Source organism: Pelobates fuscus, chromosome 10, assembly GCF_036172605.1.
Source record: "Pelobates fuscus isolate aPelFus1 chromosome 10, aPelFus1.pri, whole genome shotgun sequence".
In the NCBI taxonomy this organism is placed as follows: Eukaryota; Metazoa; Chordata; class Amphibia; order Anura; family Pelobatidae; genus Pelobates; species Pelobates fuscus.
Genome location: NC_086326.1, coordinates 137,914,139 through 137,932,001, shown reverse-complemented (window position 1 = coordinate 137,932,001; position 17,863 = coordinate 137,914,139). Strand labels below are relative to the sequence as shown.

The window sequence follows — 17,863 nt, the reverse complement described above, 5'->3', positions numbered from 1 at the left end:
TTTGTAGCAGCTCCTGTCAGCTCCCTTCACCTCTGTGCAGCTCCCCTGTCAGCTCCAAGTGTAAGTTTTGTGAGACCAGCGGCCGTCAGCGTTGCCACGCGCGGCACACAGACCGCGAGATTTACTCTGGGAGCTGACCGGAGCTGCTACAAAGGTAAGTAACAGCTCGCTGCCAGCTCCCCCCTGCACAGCCCATTCACTAGACCACCAGGGATTAAGATAGCCCCCCTCCCTGGCCAGGCAACAATCAGGGAGGGTGGACAAAAAAAATATTAAATTAATAAATTAAATGCCCCCCACCCAGTTCTCACACACACTACACAAACACACACTGCATTATTTACACAGTGTGATCAAATTTGCCCACAGTAACACAATACCACAAAAGGACAACCCGCATACATCATGGACAAAGGAAAACAAAAATGACTGTGCCCAGATATTGAGATCTGAAGCAACGTAGATAAATATAAATAAAAACACGTCAGATATGTAAGCAAAGACCTTGTTGTGCAAACCCACCCTAGCAGGGGGACAAGATTGAATGCCATTAGATTACACAATTGAGAAATAATATTAAAATGAACAGTCCCAAAGCCTTAATGTTCTTTCTTACTAGCCCAGTTGAAACAGGACATGACGTTGTAGAGGACAGAATAAGCCCAATGTTTTCATTGGGCAAATTGTAAAACAATGAGAAGACCTATGTAAAAAAATAACCAGTAACTCCACCTCCAGCAGTGTCGTAAGGGTGTCATTAGTCAGCCTAGAACACTTAAGGTCTGGCTAATATTAATTATGTGTAAATTTGTTGTCTGATGCTAGCACACTCAGCATGTTGGCACCAATCATCCAATGGCTACACACTATTCCCTTTCTCTGTGCCGCCCATTTACTCCATGACATCCGTCTCCCTTTGGTGAAGGGAGAGTGACGTCTGACAAGCTTTCAGCTGTAGTACTATCCACAACGTCGGGAGGTCAGTTGGAGATTGTAGGTTAAAGATCCTCTCTAGCAATCCTTCCTCAGACATAGAGTACTAAGAAATTATGTAGAGATCTGGGTCTGCTTTTAACCACACCCCTCTGTATTGAGATTTATTCGCTCATTAATAAATTGTTGTGAATTGAAAATGCCAAAATGTAAACAAAAAAATGGCCAAGCTATATTTAACGCAAAGTTGGAGAATCTTTCCAAATTGTCTATTTTAGCTTACGTTTTGCAGTTCCGTTTTCACTACTCTATAGTTCAATGTTTAGTGAATACACTCCATTGTCTTTCCTCCATCCACTTTCCAATTGTGGCCTTTATAAAAATTGCTTGGCCTGCTTTATTTTCCTCAGGGACAGACAAAACAATGAAGGGAAAGACAAAATATGGAGATTACATCAAATAACTTAAATGCAGGAAACACTTTGGGGGGAGGGAGCAGCATATAGACTTGTTTTTATTTTAGGCAGAAAATATGGCTGTCTCTTAAATCTTCTAAGGTTGTCTTTTTGTTTTTATTTATATACACATTTGTAATTTACCTGTACTGTCTTTTTGCATTAGGTAATCTGAAGAGTTCTACTGATGAGAAAAATAGCTGGACTGTCCCAAAGAATGCAGACAATGATTTCAAGAGGTCTGCAGAAACACTATTCACTAGTTTTTCAGCAAAGCATGAGGACAGCAACAAGAAACCAATGGAGACATTAATTTCTAGTTTTGACGTTGATGCGGAGTGGGACTTGTTAGTTGGAAAGGAATCAGACTCTCCATCACAGAGGGAGCACACAAAAGAGAGATTAAAATCAACACTCTATGAATGGGTTGATTTTGATACTGAAAATCCAGAAGAGATGGAGTTTAATGCTGATGAAAATAGTCATTCAGAATCCAAGAATGAACATGATGGTGGCACCAACAATGATCAAAGTGAAACCGGGGAGGAACAGCTTAGTGAAGAGGCTGTCCAGGGTAGTATTAAGCTTGGCAATTGTAGGACATATTGTAGGTCTAACAAAGCCAAACATTCACAGGGATCATCAAACTTTGACAAACTTTTGGATGACTCAAGTCACTTATCTTACAAATCTAATAATACATCAGAGACAGAAAAGTCAAGTCACGTGAGCAGAGGATTTAGTAGTGGGACCACCAGAGCCCCAGGAAGGACTAGAGATTACACAGTTCTTCATCCTTCGTGTTTATCAGTCTGTAACGTCACTATACAGGATAGCATGGACCGCAGTATTGATGAGTTTGCCACAACACCAACTACAGACATCGGAGAAGCAGGGCGACTTCGAAAGAAAGCTGATATGGCAACTGCTAAGACAGCTACAAGATTTCGACCGGGGAATACCAAATCCAAAAAAGATGCCAAGTTGGAGTTTTTTGGTTTTGATGATCAAGATGATGGAGGTGGCGAGGAAGGAGGCTCCCAATCATGTGGCCAGTCCAATTATAGAATTAAATACTTTGGGTTTGATGACCTTAGTGAAAGTGATGATGAAGATGAGGACGATTGGCATTTGAAAGAGAGGAAAGCTAAAAAGAAAGCTAAGATGGCCGTGGCTCCCACTTCACCTATCCAACAAAGCTCAGGTGTCACAGAAAACTTGCAGGACAACCAATCCATTATTCATTTAGGTAGGTGAACATTTATTGATTTGGTTTTATGTCTGCTCAGAAGTGCTTTGATAAAACCTGGAGATCTCTATGGTTCCCAGAAACTGCCCCCCCCACCCTTGCTGTTATGTGGATAATTGGGAATTAACACTTCCACGTTATCGCCATTGTCTGTCATGTGCCACCAGTACACGTGTTGATAGGCTGAAACCTAGGGTAACCCCACTTTCTGCTCTGTTAATACCACCTCCCAGGTAGTATGCGATTAATACTAAAAAATGCATCTATTGTATGAGCATTTATATTACTGAAGTGTCTCTGGGTTCTATTGAGAAAACTTGTAATTTGTTTTTATTTTTTCTCAAACCGCTTGATACGTAATGTGATTGGCGTTACCAGATGTGATTTCTGGCTTGTAAATGGTTTACTTGTATATGTGTGTTTTTGGTATAGCTTTCACATTTGGAATAGTGATTTAAGAAAAATAGAACATTGCTAACAAAAGGCATTTCTGCGTAAAAGCTGTAATGGCAGTGAATTGTAACTGGTTTTCTATCCTGCCAAGCAAGGTGAATCGCGTCTGGAGCTATTTTTCTGGGCCTCTACCTACAGGAGTTTAGAAGGTAGTCCAAACATTAATCCTGTAATAGAAATAATTGTATTACATACATAAATGATTAAAATGGCAATACATCGCCACCCCTTCAGATCTTAATGTCACCAATAAGTCTAGGATTGTGATATATTCAAGGTAGATCAGATTTATTTTATAAGATATACTTGGGCATTACTCATACCCTGGCAAATATTCAGCTTCGTTTGCCCAAGTTTAAACTTTGGGGAAATAAACAAAACAGACCCTGTCTATTCTGACATTTCTCCATGGCAAGGTACATCATGTGCTTTGTGATAAATATGGAACCTTCATTGAACTGCTGTACAAATTGCATAAATTAAACATAGGAACAGCAGGAGAGTGCTGGTGAGTGCCTGCAATGGCTATTGGTCTTCGGCTTACGTGGTCGATACTTGAGAACATTGTCTTGGGTGGCTCTTGGCAGAGGAGGACGAATTGCATTAGGGAGAGTGAGCACAGTAGATTCCCCCCGAGAGGGTCCACTCCTCTTCGGCTCAGTTTTTTCAGAATACCGATGGAAACTGGCAGTGATGCTAGTCTGCGGTCTTTAAGTTTGAGCCAGAGATTGTTAGATTTCTTCCAGGCATAGCCTGATATGCTCAGTAAAGTAGCTGTAAGAGAGCGGAGAGTGGTCAGAGAGAAGGGCAGACTCCTCTTGAACAGTGAGTGTAGCTGGTAATGCGGCTTGTGGGCAGCATAATGCGCAAGAGTGCTGCGGCAGGGATCGCCCAAGATAGCCCAACCATCATGCAAGTCATTTTACTATAGTGCTATTTCAGAAATTGTTAGTAAAGCGAACACTATTAGGTCGTACATTACAAAAGCACGTAACATGTGATGTTGCCCAGATTTACTCTGATAATGTAGACATGTTAATTACACAATATCCAGTATGACTGCGACTCTTAAAGGGACTCTATTGGAACTATAACAATTTAATCTTATTGAACCAGTTATAATGCCAATTAGTGTCCAAATTACAGGCAAACAAAACTGTTATTTACTAAAATGACAATTTCCAAGTCCACTTTGCTTACAGTTTGGCTACTCTACTCTTAAATTTTAGATTCACTGTGAATTCTCAGTTAGTAAATAACCTTATTTGCTGTGATGGGGGAGAGGCTGCATTAAAGGACCACTATAGTGCCAGGAAAACATACTCGTTTTCCTGGCACTATAGTGCCCAGAGGGTGCCCCCACCCTCAGGGACACCTCCCGCCGGGCTCTGCAGAGAGGAAGGGGTTAAACACTTACCTTTCTCCAGCGCTGGGCGGGGAGCTTTCCTCCTCCTTCCTCGCGACGTCATCGGCTGAATGCGCATGCGCGGCAGGAGCCGCGCGCGCATTCAGCCGGTCGCATAGGAAAGCATTTACAATGCTTTCCTATGGACGCTGGCATCTTCTCACTGTGATTTTCACAGTGAGAATCACGCAAGCGCCTCTAGCAGCTGTCAATGAGACGGCCACTAGAGGCTCTGGAGGCTGGATTAACCCTCAGTATAAACATAGCATTTTCTGTGAAACTGCTATGTTTATTAAAAAAAAGGGTTAAACCTAGAAGGACCAGGCACCCAGACCACTTCATTAAGCTGAAGTGGTCTGGGTGCCTAGAGTGGTCCTTTAAAACAAACAAGTCATAATTTAGATAATCTAATAGTTAAAATATGGCTTCATTTTCAGAATTCAGAGGAATTTTACCTTTTAATTAAGGCCTAACCGACTGGACTGAAACAAGTCAAGAAACTATACCAACAAGATGGTGCCCACAAGCAAATGAAACTAAAAGTATTTTTCTTGCAGCATATTTCTTTTATTTGAGAATTGCATCCCCAGTAATTTCTTGAATTGTATTCCAGAACTTGACTTTCTTGGGAAGGGATACTATACTCACCAGAACAACTACAGCTTATTGAATTTGTTCTGGTGAGTAGAATCATTACCTTCAGGCTTTTTGCTGTAAACACTGTCTTTTCAGATAAAATGCAGTGTTAACATTACAGCCTAGTGATAACTGCACTGGCCACTCCTCAGATGGCTGCTAGAGATCCTTCCTGGGTGATGGCTTCCTAAAATGCATCCAAACATTCAGTATCTCCTCACTCTGCATGCAGACACTGAACTTTCCTCATAGATTCATTGATTCAATTCAGCTCTATGAGGAGATGCTGATTGGCCAGGGCTGCGTTTGAATTGTGCTGGATAGGCCCCTGATCTGCCTCCTTGTCAGTCTCAGCCAATTATATGGGTAAGCACTGTGATTGGATCATGCTACCACTTCTGATGATGTCAGCAGACTGCTTGTTTTTCTGAGGCAAACAGCATGCAGAGTTACAGCTTCAGGCTTGAATACAGTAAGGATTTGCTATATTTATGGAGGCATGAGGGGCCAAGGGGGTTAGATGGTGGTTTTAACACTTTAGGGTCAGGAATACATGTTTGTGTTCCTGACCCTATAGTGATCCTTTAAGGGTAAAGGGATTGCAATGATTTCAACAAAGTATTCATGTTAAATAGTTTTTAGAAATACTGGAAGTGTAAATATGTAAATTCCAAGTCATAAACCTCAATTATCCTTCTAAAATAACATATTTCATGCTCAAATTGTTTTCAGTTTTTCCAGCAATAAGACTGTGGAACTCCCCTCTATTGTTTTTTCTGGGTTTTCCCTACTCTAGATATAACTTAACTCAATCTGTAAAGTTATTTAGCTATGAAATCTTTATCTTTAATAAAAAGATTATAACAATCAGCAAGAATGAATCTTTACGTTTAAAAACCATGATATATAGAGTCTTACTGGCTAGTAAATTAACTTTGGTTCAGGCTCTTAAGTTAAAAAAAAAAGATCATTATCATCATTTATATAGGGCGTGCTGATTCCACAGCGTTTTACAAAACTCTTAAGGGTGAAATTTAATAATAAATGGCTTTTACAAAATGCTACATAAATAATAGGTTGTTGATGACCCTGCTCAGACTAGTGTACTATCTAGAGGCAAATCTCTGGTCCAGTCCAAAGTTTCTCATGGAGAGTCACTTGGGGCCAACTGGGTATGCACAGCAGTCGCTGTGCTCAGCCAACCAAATGCCTCTCATAGAGATTCATTGGATACAGTGCATATCTTAGAGACCAAAGGAACAGATGAATTCCAAGTTGCTATGCAGGTAACATCAGTGTTGATGATCTCAATTTAATGCTTCCCCATATGAAATCATTGGAAAGCTGGTGCACATGCATGGCAAAATACTGCTCCAATCAGAGTAGTAGTCTAGGCTGGAAGTAAGACTTTAGTCTCATTATGTTAAATCTTGAAACCCATTCTCTTATGCTGCTCATTCAAAAGAATGGAAAACAATTCAATTGTAACCATATCCAATTATGCCACAAAAAGGAAAAGCCTACCTTCTTGACTCCATAATGGCACTCAGATTTCTCCTTGGATCAACAGCCTGCTCACATACATATCCATCATATCCTTGAATATTCTGTTTATCCAAAAGCACCCAAGACTTTTTAAAAAAATGGATCTATAGAATTTGATAAGACAACCTTATCAGGCAGGGAATTCCACATCTTTATTGTCCTTACTGCAAAATGGGTGACTTCTTGTCTGTTGTATATTCCTTCTAGTGAAATTGGCACATCACTGTTTTTCCACACACCCTGTGTAATTTTTGTGCTATCATATTGCCTTCGAGAGGTGCCTTTTTTTTCTTAAGAAAGCAAATGCTAGAATGTTTTTCTAGCCCTTCCCCCCCCCCCCCCCCCAGAACTGTTTCATCCCCTTTATTACATTTGTAGCACTTTTTCTAGTTTTGCAATATCTTTCTTTAAAACTGGTATCCAAGATTGCACTGCATGTTCGGGGTGGAGGCTTACCACTGATTTATAAAGAGGCAAAATTATGATCACGTGAATACCTTCTTATGCACAAAATGCCCTTAGTACAGGGCTTGGCAAATTTGTTTGGAATCTAAGTAATCCAACTAAAAAAGGTAGGATCCTTTAAAAAAAAATTTAATTAAGAAATGCATTTTTCTCCTTGAAAATTAAAGGACCACTCTAGTGCCAGGAAAACATACTCGTTTTCCTGGCACTAGAGTACCCTGAGGGTGCCCCCACCCTCAGGGACCCCCTCCCGCCGGGCTCTGGAGAGAGGAAGGGGTTAAACTTACCTCTTTTTCCAGCGCCGGGCGGGGAGCTTTCCTCCTCTCCATCTTGATCGCGACGTCATCGGCTGAATGCGCATGCGCGGCAGGAGCCGCGCTCGCATTCAGCCGGTCGCATAGGAAAGCATTTACAATGCTTTCCTATGGACGCTTGCGTGCTCTCACTGTGATTTTCACAGTGAGAAGCACGCAAGCGCCTCTAGCGGCTGTCAATGAGACAGCCACTAGAGGATTTGGAGGCTGGCTTAACCCTCATTATAAACATAGCAGTTTCTCTGAAACTGCTATGTTTATAAAAAAAAAGGGTTAATCCTAGAGGGACCTGGCACCCAGACCACTTCATTAAGCTGAAGTCGTCTGGGTGCCTAGATAGGTCCTTTAAACTTTGTTAAAGGGACACTATAGGCATTGGAGCCAATGCAGCTTAATGAAGTTGTTCTGGTGTACCATCACATTTTTCAGTGTAAACACTGCCTTTTCAGTAACAAGGCAGCGTTCACATTGCTGCCTAATAACACCTTTTTGTGACAGCCGTTCAGACGGACTCTAGAGAATCCTGGTTCCGTGCTGGACAGTGTGCAGCATTTCCATGCTCTGCATAGAGGCTCTGAATGTTCCCCATAGTCGAATTGATTGAATGCATCTCTATGAAAAGATCATGACTGGTGTTTTGCTGCGCATGTGCAATATCCTTGGCTAAGATCCTAAAGTTGATCACCTCTCATGTGATTGGAGCGCTGCAGGTACATAAACACTTTCTCAGACACTTATAAATTGGCATCTTCATTTTAATTTATGTCCACTCAGCCTCCCTACCTTTGGGAGAGCTAAGTGGATCTTTCCCTGGCGCCCAGTGTGTCTGCTCTCTAATCATCTTGCAGTTCTTCTCTAATTCCCTGGGTGACCACTGTACTGATGCCGGGTCAGGAGTAACATCATATTTTGACTCCTGCCATCTCTGATCAGAGAGTAAGGGAGCAGAGAGGAAATTCTACCGTGCTAGCCGCTTCCATGCTCCCCAAGGCGGCCGGCTTAAAGGGCTGACATCCTAGGTGCCAGGGCGACCTGGCCCCTGGGATTTGTCGAGCCCTGCCTTAGACAATAAGAAAGATTCCAGGCACTCTGAATGTGAAAGCCGTAGGCAGGTTTATTGCAACAAAGTGAACAGCAACGTTTCGACCCACCAAGGTGTCTTTTTCAAGCTAACACCACAGAGCAAATAAGTGTGTGTATTTATAGCAAATTGTGCTAGAAGAAAGATCAATCAATAATTCACTTAACCCCTTAAGGACACACGACATGTGTGACATGTCATGATTCCCTTTTATTCCAGAAGTTTGGTCCTTAAGGGGTTAAAGGACCACTATAGTGCCAGAAAACATACTGCCCCCTCCCGCCGGGCTCTAGGGGGAGGAAGGGGTTAAACTTACCTCTTTCTCCAGCGCCGGGCGGGGAGCTCTCCTCCTCTCCTCTCCTCTCCTCTCCTCCCCTCCCTCTTCTTCCGTCACCGGCTGAATGCGCATGCGCGGCAAGAGCCGCGCGCGCATTCAGCCAGTCCATAGGAAAGCATTATCAATGCTTTCCTATGGACGCTGGCGTCTTCTCACTGTGAAAATCACCGTGAGAAGCGCCTCTAGCGGCTGTCAATGAGACAGCCACTAGAGGCTGGATTAACCCATGGGTAAACATAGCAGTTTCTCTGAAACTGCTATGTTTACAGAAAAAAAGGGTTAATCCTAGCTGGATCTGGCACCCAGACCACTTCATTAAGCTGAAGTGGTCTGGGTGCCTATAGTGGTCCTTTAAGTAGTTAATAAGAATCAACAATTAGCACAAAATACACAGATCATATCAAATATACATATATGAATACAATATACATGATCATACAATATATGTAATATAATCTCATCAAAAACTTAACCCCTAGGTGCCAGGTGGGAGAGAGACAAAGCATAGAAAGAAAAGAAAAAAAATATCATGTACAAAAATAAATACATTTCCGGTTATTTGGAATGCATGCAGGGCTAATGGAACGCAAGAAGTGAACGCCCCCCCCCCCCCCCCCCCCCCCCTTACGGGGCGACGTGAGAGTCAAACTAATACCCATTCGTGTGATTAAACACACGAATGGCACTTCAAAGCGTGCGCAAAAGCATGCTGATAAGGATGTCAAAATAATACCCGTTCGTGTGATCAGACACACGAACGGCACTTCAAAATGTGTGCACAAGCAGCGTACGAACGGACCAAAATATATTACAATAAAGAACATAGCCACTGCATCCAACGGCAATCTGACGAAATAATATTTATTAAAGGCTAATGTAAACTAGAGAGAGATAAGATAGCAAGGGACATAAACACAAAAAAATAGACAGACAAACAGAAAAACCTAGATAAAAATAATAGAAGGAAACAACAAAAAAGAAATAGAAAGAAACAAAAGATAAAAAATAAAGTAAGATAAATAATAGAAAAAAATTAAAATGAAGTTAAAAAAGAAGAAAAATAATAATATAAATAAATAATTAATAAAATAAAAAAAGTAAAGAAAATCAATCTCAATACAGGGCACAAAGAAGGGTACAAGCCACACTGGATATAGAAATACATATAAAAAAAATCTAATATTTATAGCAAAAAATACAAGTGAATACAAAATTCATCACAGCACAGTGCACAAAAAACATGTAAAATAAGCAGGCATGAGATGCATATCAATGATCAAGATATAAGATAAGGGACAATAAAGATATATAAAAAAATATACAAATCTAAATAATACACATATGTCTAAAAAATGTATCTATACACTATAGAATTAAGCATAGTGCAGAGGAGACAGAGAAATATCAATGTGCACATATAATGTATAACTAGTGCAAGTGCAGCAATGAGAATATAAAAAATATTGAATAAACAAAGCGCCATGTTGCTCAAGAATTATGCCTCTAAAGGAAGTGACCAAGTTATAAATCAAAAAATATTAATCAAACACTAATATAATTACCAGCATATAAAAATATTATTTTAGAAAGTGTAATTACTTAAGTGTAATCAAAACAAATTTATAATTCATTACTTAAAGTGCAATAAAAGTCTTGGTGTTTCCAAATCAAAGTAGTCCCTTAGAGATCCAGAGTATCATGCCATGCTATAAGAAAGATTAGGGTGTCGAAAGAACTAGCACCAAATATCTACAAGGGATCCTGAAGAAAATGTAGAGAAAAGATAGTTTAAAAAATGATTTCGTATAATTACAAATAAATAAAAACAGGAGAATAAAGCAAGCAATACTGAAATGAGCATAGATAAATCATAATCGTAATTTAAACCTTTAGCATATGTATCAAGTTCTCGTATCCAATAAGTCTCCTATTCCTATCCCCTCTCCTTGGTGATTCCATAATCTGTTCCAAAATCTGGAATCTTAGTTGAGACACCATGTCTAGCTTCCAAAAAATGTGCAGGAAGGGGCAAATCAGTCAATCCAGTACATACTGTGGACTTGTGTTTAGAAAACCTCATTTTAAATTTTTGACTGGTTTGCCCCACGTACACAAGGCCACATGGGCATTTGAGTGCATAGACAACAAAATCAGAATTGCGTGTAAAAAATTGTCTAATCGGGCATTTTCTGCAACTTCGTGGGTGATGTATAACATCCCCTCGTATCATAGAGTGACAGGAGAAACAATTGTAGCATGGAAAATTCCCCTGTTTGCAATTGAATTTATGCATCTCTATGAGGAAAATTCAACGTCCCCATGCAGAGCGTGGAGACGCTGAAAGGCAGAGCTGCCTACTGTGCAGCACTGAGCCAGGATGCACCTCCAATGGCCACTTGGAGGTGTCCCTAGGGGCAATGTAAAGACTACCTTTTCTCTGAAAAGAGTGTTTGCATGAAATGCCTGAAGGCAATGATTATACTCACCAGAACAACTACATTAAGCTGTAGTTGTTCTGGTGACTATAGTGTCTCTTTAAGGATGGGGAGGCTAGATAGTGATAACACTGTAGGGTCAGGAACACATGGGTTATGTTCCTGACCCTATAGTGTTCCTTTAATGCATAAGTGGCTTTTGGGTTCCTTATTCCAAAATACATGACTTTACATTTATCTGTATTGAATCTAATCTGCCACTTTCCTGCTCTGTCCCTGCTGATTATTGGAGCCGATATTTGGCATATTTCAGATAATCCGTATCGCCCTTGTAATTTACCGGTAACTTATTCACATCTACCAGTCACTGCATGTCATCTTCCACCTTTGCATCTGGAAAATCCATCCAACCAATGAGGTTACATGTCACCCCTCCCGGTGACACCCTGCATGCAGAGCTCAGCTGAAGGCAGGGAGGTAAGACTGTGAATAATATTCTGCAATGTACTGGGTTTTCTGACTGAGTCCTTTAAATTATTTCCCAACCACAGATATTAAGCTACATGTCTGTAGTTTCCAGGTTGAGCGTTTGAATTCTTTTAAAATATAGGCACCACGTCTGCTTTTCTCTAGTCCTCTGGTACAGTTCCTAAAAGAAAATAATCATAAAAAATGAGTGGTTTGGATATTTCTACACTAAGCACTTATGGGATGCATACCATTTAGCCCCTCGGGCTTTGTTTACATGAACTTTATTTGCTTTCTGTATTACTTTATCCTGTGCTAACCAATCACCTATTTGCTGTAAGGTATTTGCAAATCTACATCCATAGACTGCGCTAAAACTGTCATTAATAAGAAGTGATTTTAATGCTTAAAATGTCTTTCTGAATGTGAACTGCTTTTCAGTGTAGTTACCGTATATACTCGAGTATAAGCCGAGTTTTTCAGCCCATTTTTTGGGCTGAAAAACCCCAACTCGGCTTATACTCGAGTCAAGGTCTGTATTATGGCAATTTGCATTGCCATAATACAGACTGGGGGGAGAGGGGGGCTGGCAGAGCTGCACTTACCTTTCCTGCAGCTCCTGTCAGCTCTCTCCTCCTCCGCGCCGTCCGTTCAGCACCTCGGTCAGCTCCCAGTGTAAGTCTCGCGAGAGCCGCGGCTCTCGCGAGACTTACAGTGTGAGCTGATAGAAGGAGCTGCACGGACGGCGCGGAGGAGGAGAGAGCTGACAGGAGCTGCAGGAAAGGTAAGTACAGCTCTGCCAGCCCCCCTCTCCCCCCCACTGAACTACCAATGCTGGACCACCAGGGAAGGAGAGCCCCCCTCCCTGCCATATATCAAGCAGGGAGGGGGGACGAAAAAAAATATATAAATAAAATAATAAACAAAAAAATTAATAATAAAAAAAAAAGGGGTATAAGGACCACTATGGGAGGGGGGGGGGTATAAGGACCACTATGGGAGGGAGGGGGTGGGTTAAGGACCACTATGGGAGGGAGGGGGGTATAAGGACCGCTATGGGAGGGAGGGGGGGTATAAGGACCACTATGGGAGGTGGGGGGGGGTAAGGACCACTATGGGAGGGGGGGGGGGTAAGGACCACTATGGGAGGGAGGGGGGGGGGATAAGGACCACTATGGGAGGGAGGGGGGGGGATAAGGACCACTATGGGAGGGGGTGGGATAAGGACCACTATGGGAGGGAGGGGGGGTATAAGGACCATTATGGGAGGGAGGGGGGGTATAAGGACCACTATGGGAGGGAGGGGGGGGATAAGGACCACTATGGGAGGGAGGGGGGGGGATAAGGACCACTATGGGAGGGAGGGGGGGGGATAAGGACCACTATGGGAGGGAGGGGGGTATAAGGACCACTATGGGAGGGAGGGGGGGATAAGGACCACTATGGGAGGGAGGGGGATAAGGACCACTATTGGAGGGAGGGGGGTATAAGGACCACTATGGGAGGGAGGGGGGGTATAAGGACCACTATGGGAGGGGGTGGGATAAGGACCACTATGGGAGGGAGGGGGGTATAAGGACCATTATGGGAGGGAGGGGGGGTATATGGACCACTATGGGAGGGATGGGGGGGGGATAAGGAACACTATGGGAGGGAGAAGGGGGATAAGGACCACTATGAGAGGGAGGGGGTGGGATAAGGACCACTATGGGAGGGGAGGGGGTGGGATAAGGACCACTATGGGAGGGGAGGGGGAAGTAAGGACCACTAGGGGAGGGGAGGGTAAGGACCACTAGGGGAGGGGTGAGTCAGGACCACTGGGGGGGGGAGTGAAGGAACACGGGGGTGGGGAGGTAAGGACCACTGAGGGAGGAGGAGGGGAAGTCAGGACATATGGGGGGGGGAGGGGGCGGCAAAAAATGTTTTGCCTACGGCGGCAAATATCCTTGCACCGGCCCTGCACACACTGCATTCACACACTGCATTCATGCACACACACACTGCATTCATGCACACACACACTGCACTCATACACACACACACTGCACTCATACACACACTGCACTCATACACACACGCTGCACTCATACACACACACATAAGCACACACTGCATTCATTATACACACACTGTAAATAAATATTCAATTAATATATTTTTTTTAGGATCTAATTTTATTTAGAAATTTACCAGTAGCTGCTGCATTTCCCACCCTAGTCTTATACTCGAGTCAATAAGTTTTCCCAGTTTTTTGGGATAAAATTAGGGGCCTCGGCTTATATTCGGGTCGGCTTATACTCGAGTATATACGGTATATCTGATTCCCCTTTTATTCCTGGCTCTTTTATAGGAATGTGTCTACCCTTTGTCTTACCGGATGAAATTAAGCACCTGTGGGTCTAGTTGGGGATAGAACGTGCACACGCCTTCTAGCAAAAAAAAAATTTTGGAAATTGCTTGACTTTCATTTACTTTAGGGAATTTGTTCAACAAACGTCTAAAAATGCTAAAATAATTAGATGCTTTTTATCTTGTAATAAAAACAAGTCTGATTTGTTAATCCAAGTATAAAGTTAATTTTTCACCAAATCGAAATAATTTTCTTATGACTTCCTAGAGTTCCAAGATGATATGTTTGCAGTTCCTGAAGTGTTCAAAAAGCCAGCCAGCAGACCAGCAGAGAAAAGTAAAGATGGTGCCCGAAAGATTTTCAGTGGACCAAAAAGGGTAAATTAAAATGGTTTTGGTACAATGATGTCATTAGTGCTGCTTAAGGAAATGCAAGCATCAAAGTCCTATTTCTCTGCACTTTAACCTTTGCAATCTGTGGGAGCTGGGGCATCCAATCATATACTGTGCATGACACCAATGTTACTTTAGAGCTGTAACATTAAAGGGCCACTTGAAGCATCATCACAGTTTCACATGCTGCACTAACTTTCAGATCTGAGTGATTTTAGCTTCTCTAAACGATTTGTAGAAGTTGGATATGTAAAATATTCACACTATACAGGGCTGTGCAGGCTTCTTCTACCATCTGAAAGAATCTCTGTAGTGTACTTGGTTGTGCTTATAGCTCTTCCTCATTTCTCTCCCCATAACTGCTAAAATAAACTTAGAATTTTCAGCTTACAAGGCTGTCATCTTCAGGAAAGATAGCGAAGGAAAAACTACTTGTAGATTTGAACGCTACATTTATTTTAATATAGATTTTTTTGGCTGTCCAATGATCTGCATTAATCACAACTTCCCAAAGCACAGGTTTGGGGAAGCATATGTTATTGTCTACAGCACCTTTTAATACCTACTGCCCACTTTTGTGTCTTTGTTGATGGTAAGATTTAATTACGTGCAATTACGTGCAATTTAATTTTTTTTTTTTTAATGTACTTAAATTTACCTTTCATTTTTATTTTATTTTCTATTCTACTTTTTGTGTGTGGGTGTGTGTGTGTGTGTGTCTCTCTCTCTGGTGGGTGGGTGTGCTTCTCTCTCTCTGGTGGGTGGGTGTGCTTCTCTCTCTCTGGTGGGTGGGTGTGCTTCTCTCTCTCTGGTGGGTGTGCTTCTCTCTCTCTGGTGGGTGGGTGTGCTTCTCTCTCTCTGGTGGGTGGGTGTGCTTCTCTCTCTCTGGTGGGTGGGTGTGCTTCTCTCTCTCTGGTGGGTGGGTGTGCTTCTCTCTCTCTGGTGGGTGGGGGTGCTTCTCTCTCTCTCTGGTGGGTGGGGGTGCTTCTCTCTCTCTCTGGTGGGTGGGGGTGCTTCTCTCTCTCTCTGGTGGGTGGGGGTGCTTCTCTCTCTCTCTGGTGGGTGGGGGTGCTTCTCTCTCTCTCTGGTGGGTGGGGGTGCTTCTCTCTCTCTCTGGTGGGTGGGGGTGCTTCTCTCTCTCTCTGGTGGGTGGGGGTGCTTCTCTCTCTCTGGTGGGTGGGGGTGCTTCTCTCTCTCTCTGGTGGGTGGGGGTGCTTCTCTCTCTCTCTGGTTGGTGGGGGTGCTTCTCTCTCTCTCTGGTGGGTGGGGGTGCTTCTCTCTCTCTCTGGTGGGTGGGGGTGCTTCTCTCTCTCTCGGGTGGGTGGGTGGGTGTGTCTCTGGTGTGAGATGTGAAAATATATCTTCTTGTCTCCCCCTCCCTTCTTCTTACCTTTTACCAGGGTGGGGAGACATAATGCTGCAAGCCATGGTGATCCAGTGGTGGCATGTTCACGTTTGCCAGCATCTCCTGCGGCTGCAGGCTGATTCTCCGACCAGCCTGCTCACAGGAGGAACACAGAGCCTCCCAGGTCCTTCCTCACCAGCCCGAATGGGCTTTCAGAAAGGCTTGCTCTGCATGGCCTGGCAGGTGAGATGAAAGGATCTCCCCTGCTGGCATTGGTCCATGGTCATCGAGGTCCATTGTGGTTTTTTTCTTTTTGCAGAACCCACCACTGCCCACTTGAAATCCCAAACTGGCTACTAGTGGTCAGTAGTCAGGTTGACTACCCCTGGTCTACAGGATAGAAATTGAGATGAGGGTAAAAAATATTTGATCAATCTGCTTCAGGTTTAGCCTTTAGTACACAACCTCTTTGTTTCAACGCGAGCGCTCGGCATTGTTACTTTCATGTCACTATAGGTATTTATTTATAAATTCAGATTTTTCTTTTTGATGGCTTTTTAGTGTTTCTTAATGCTAGGCTATATCATCCCCCTCTTCCACCTTCTTTTTTTCTTTTAAGTCTAGAAAAGATTTTAAAGCTTTGTTCCAGCATCTTCATTCAAACCTTATCCACACACTTACCGTATGTCAGCAATATACTTCATAGCTTCAAAATAACTTGTTCAATCAAATGCTTTTAATGTTAAGGATTTAAGACATATGTACAGCTACTGTGCATTCCACAAATTAAAATGTTTCTTTTTATTGAGTTGGCTGTCTTGGGATGTGAACTAGTTAGTGTAGTACCATTGCCTTTGAGCAAGTGAGCATTTGATATAGAAATGCTATGATTGCAGGGACAGTTAGCTTACAATAACCACTTGCATCTGATAAAGGGTTAATGGTCCCTGCAGTGTCCCTTTAACTTGTTTTTACTGGATTTCAGGGTTTACCAACAGGCATGTGTGCAAAAAATTCAACAGGTATGATGCAATTCCTGCTTTGTTCAGCAGTGATTCTAAATGACACCTCCTCTGTACTAGTACTTTGCACAAATTGGTTCTTGCTCCTTCACACATTGACTCTCCACAAATACAAACTCCAGCAATCTCACGCAGGGGCATTCCGCACACATACACTGCTGCAGTTTCACACACAACACAATTACCATCTCCAGCTCCCTGCATTTGCACACACACTAGTTTCCTACACAATTGCACTCTTGCTTTTACACATATTGTTTACAACAAGCTATAGTATACGCTATGTGTTTGTAGAGTCATGTAATGTCTATGCCTTGCTAGCAGCTTAGGATATGATATATTGGACAATAGACTTTTTTTTATCGAAGCTACAACCTGTGGTTTTAGTGTCCCTAGCTATCTATATGTTTCCCATTAGGTTCCATTTTTAAAGTAAATTACTGTAAGCATGTTTCTAACAGATTGGGAATAACTACATTGGAAAGCACACAGCAAGCTAAGAGAAATAATGTTTAACTTATGTAAGGGAAAGTCAGATGCATCAGGTCTTTTCTGACTAAATTCTACTCTATGTTCTAGAAATAGTAAAATACTTCAGGGATGTTGTACATATACAAATAAAGGAAACATTCAGGATATCCTGTTGTATAGTTTTTGCATTCTGCAAATATAAGGAATAGTATTGTTTATTGCTGTACAGGAATAAGAGACTGCCCTTAATGGGCATTATTACACAAAACACACACGCACACAATCTCTGGCTGTGCATGATAAATTGAAATGTAAAGATGTTCTGACTGTTTTGATTGTGTGACTGTTTCCTTAGTTTTAGTTCAGCCATTAATATTATTGATTAATGCCGCAATCATTTACTCATACTTGGGTAAGGTTTCTCAGTGCTGCTGTTCCACCTCCTGTCAGAGCAGAATAAAGTTCTGCTGTTCGACCAGGAGGACATTCAGCATCACTGGAGGTTGG

General features: G+C 42.4%; 1 protein-coding gene across 2 annotated transcripts in view; it reads left to right on the top strand.

Annotated features, from left to right (window-relative positions):
- The window catches only part of WAPL (WAPL cohesin release factor), a 78,226-nt gene that overhangs the window by 12,911 nt on the left and 47,452 nt on the right, over positions 1-17,863 (top strand). For both annotated transcript variants that reach the window (XM_063433607.1, XM_063433606.1), the window contains exons 3-4: positions 1,555-2,637; positions 14,394-14,503. In XM_063433607.1, coding sequence (XP_063289677.1) covers positions 1,555-2,637; positions 14,394-14,503 — 1,193 coding nt within the window. The remainder of the gene's footprint in view (positions 1-1,554; positions 2,638-14,393; positions 14,504-17,863) is intronic.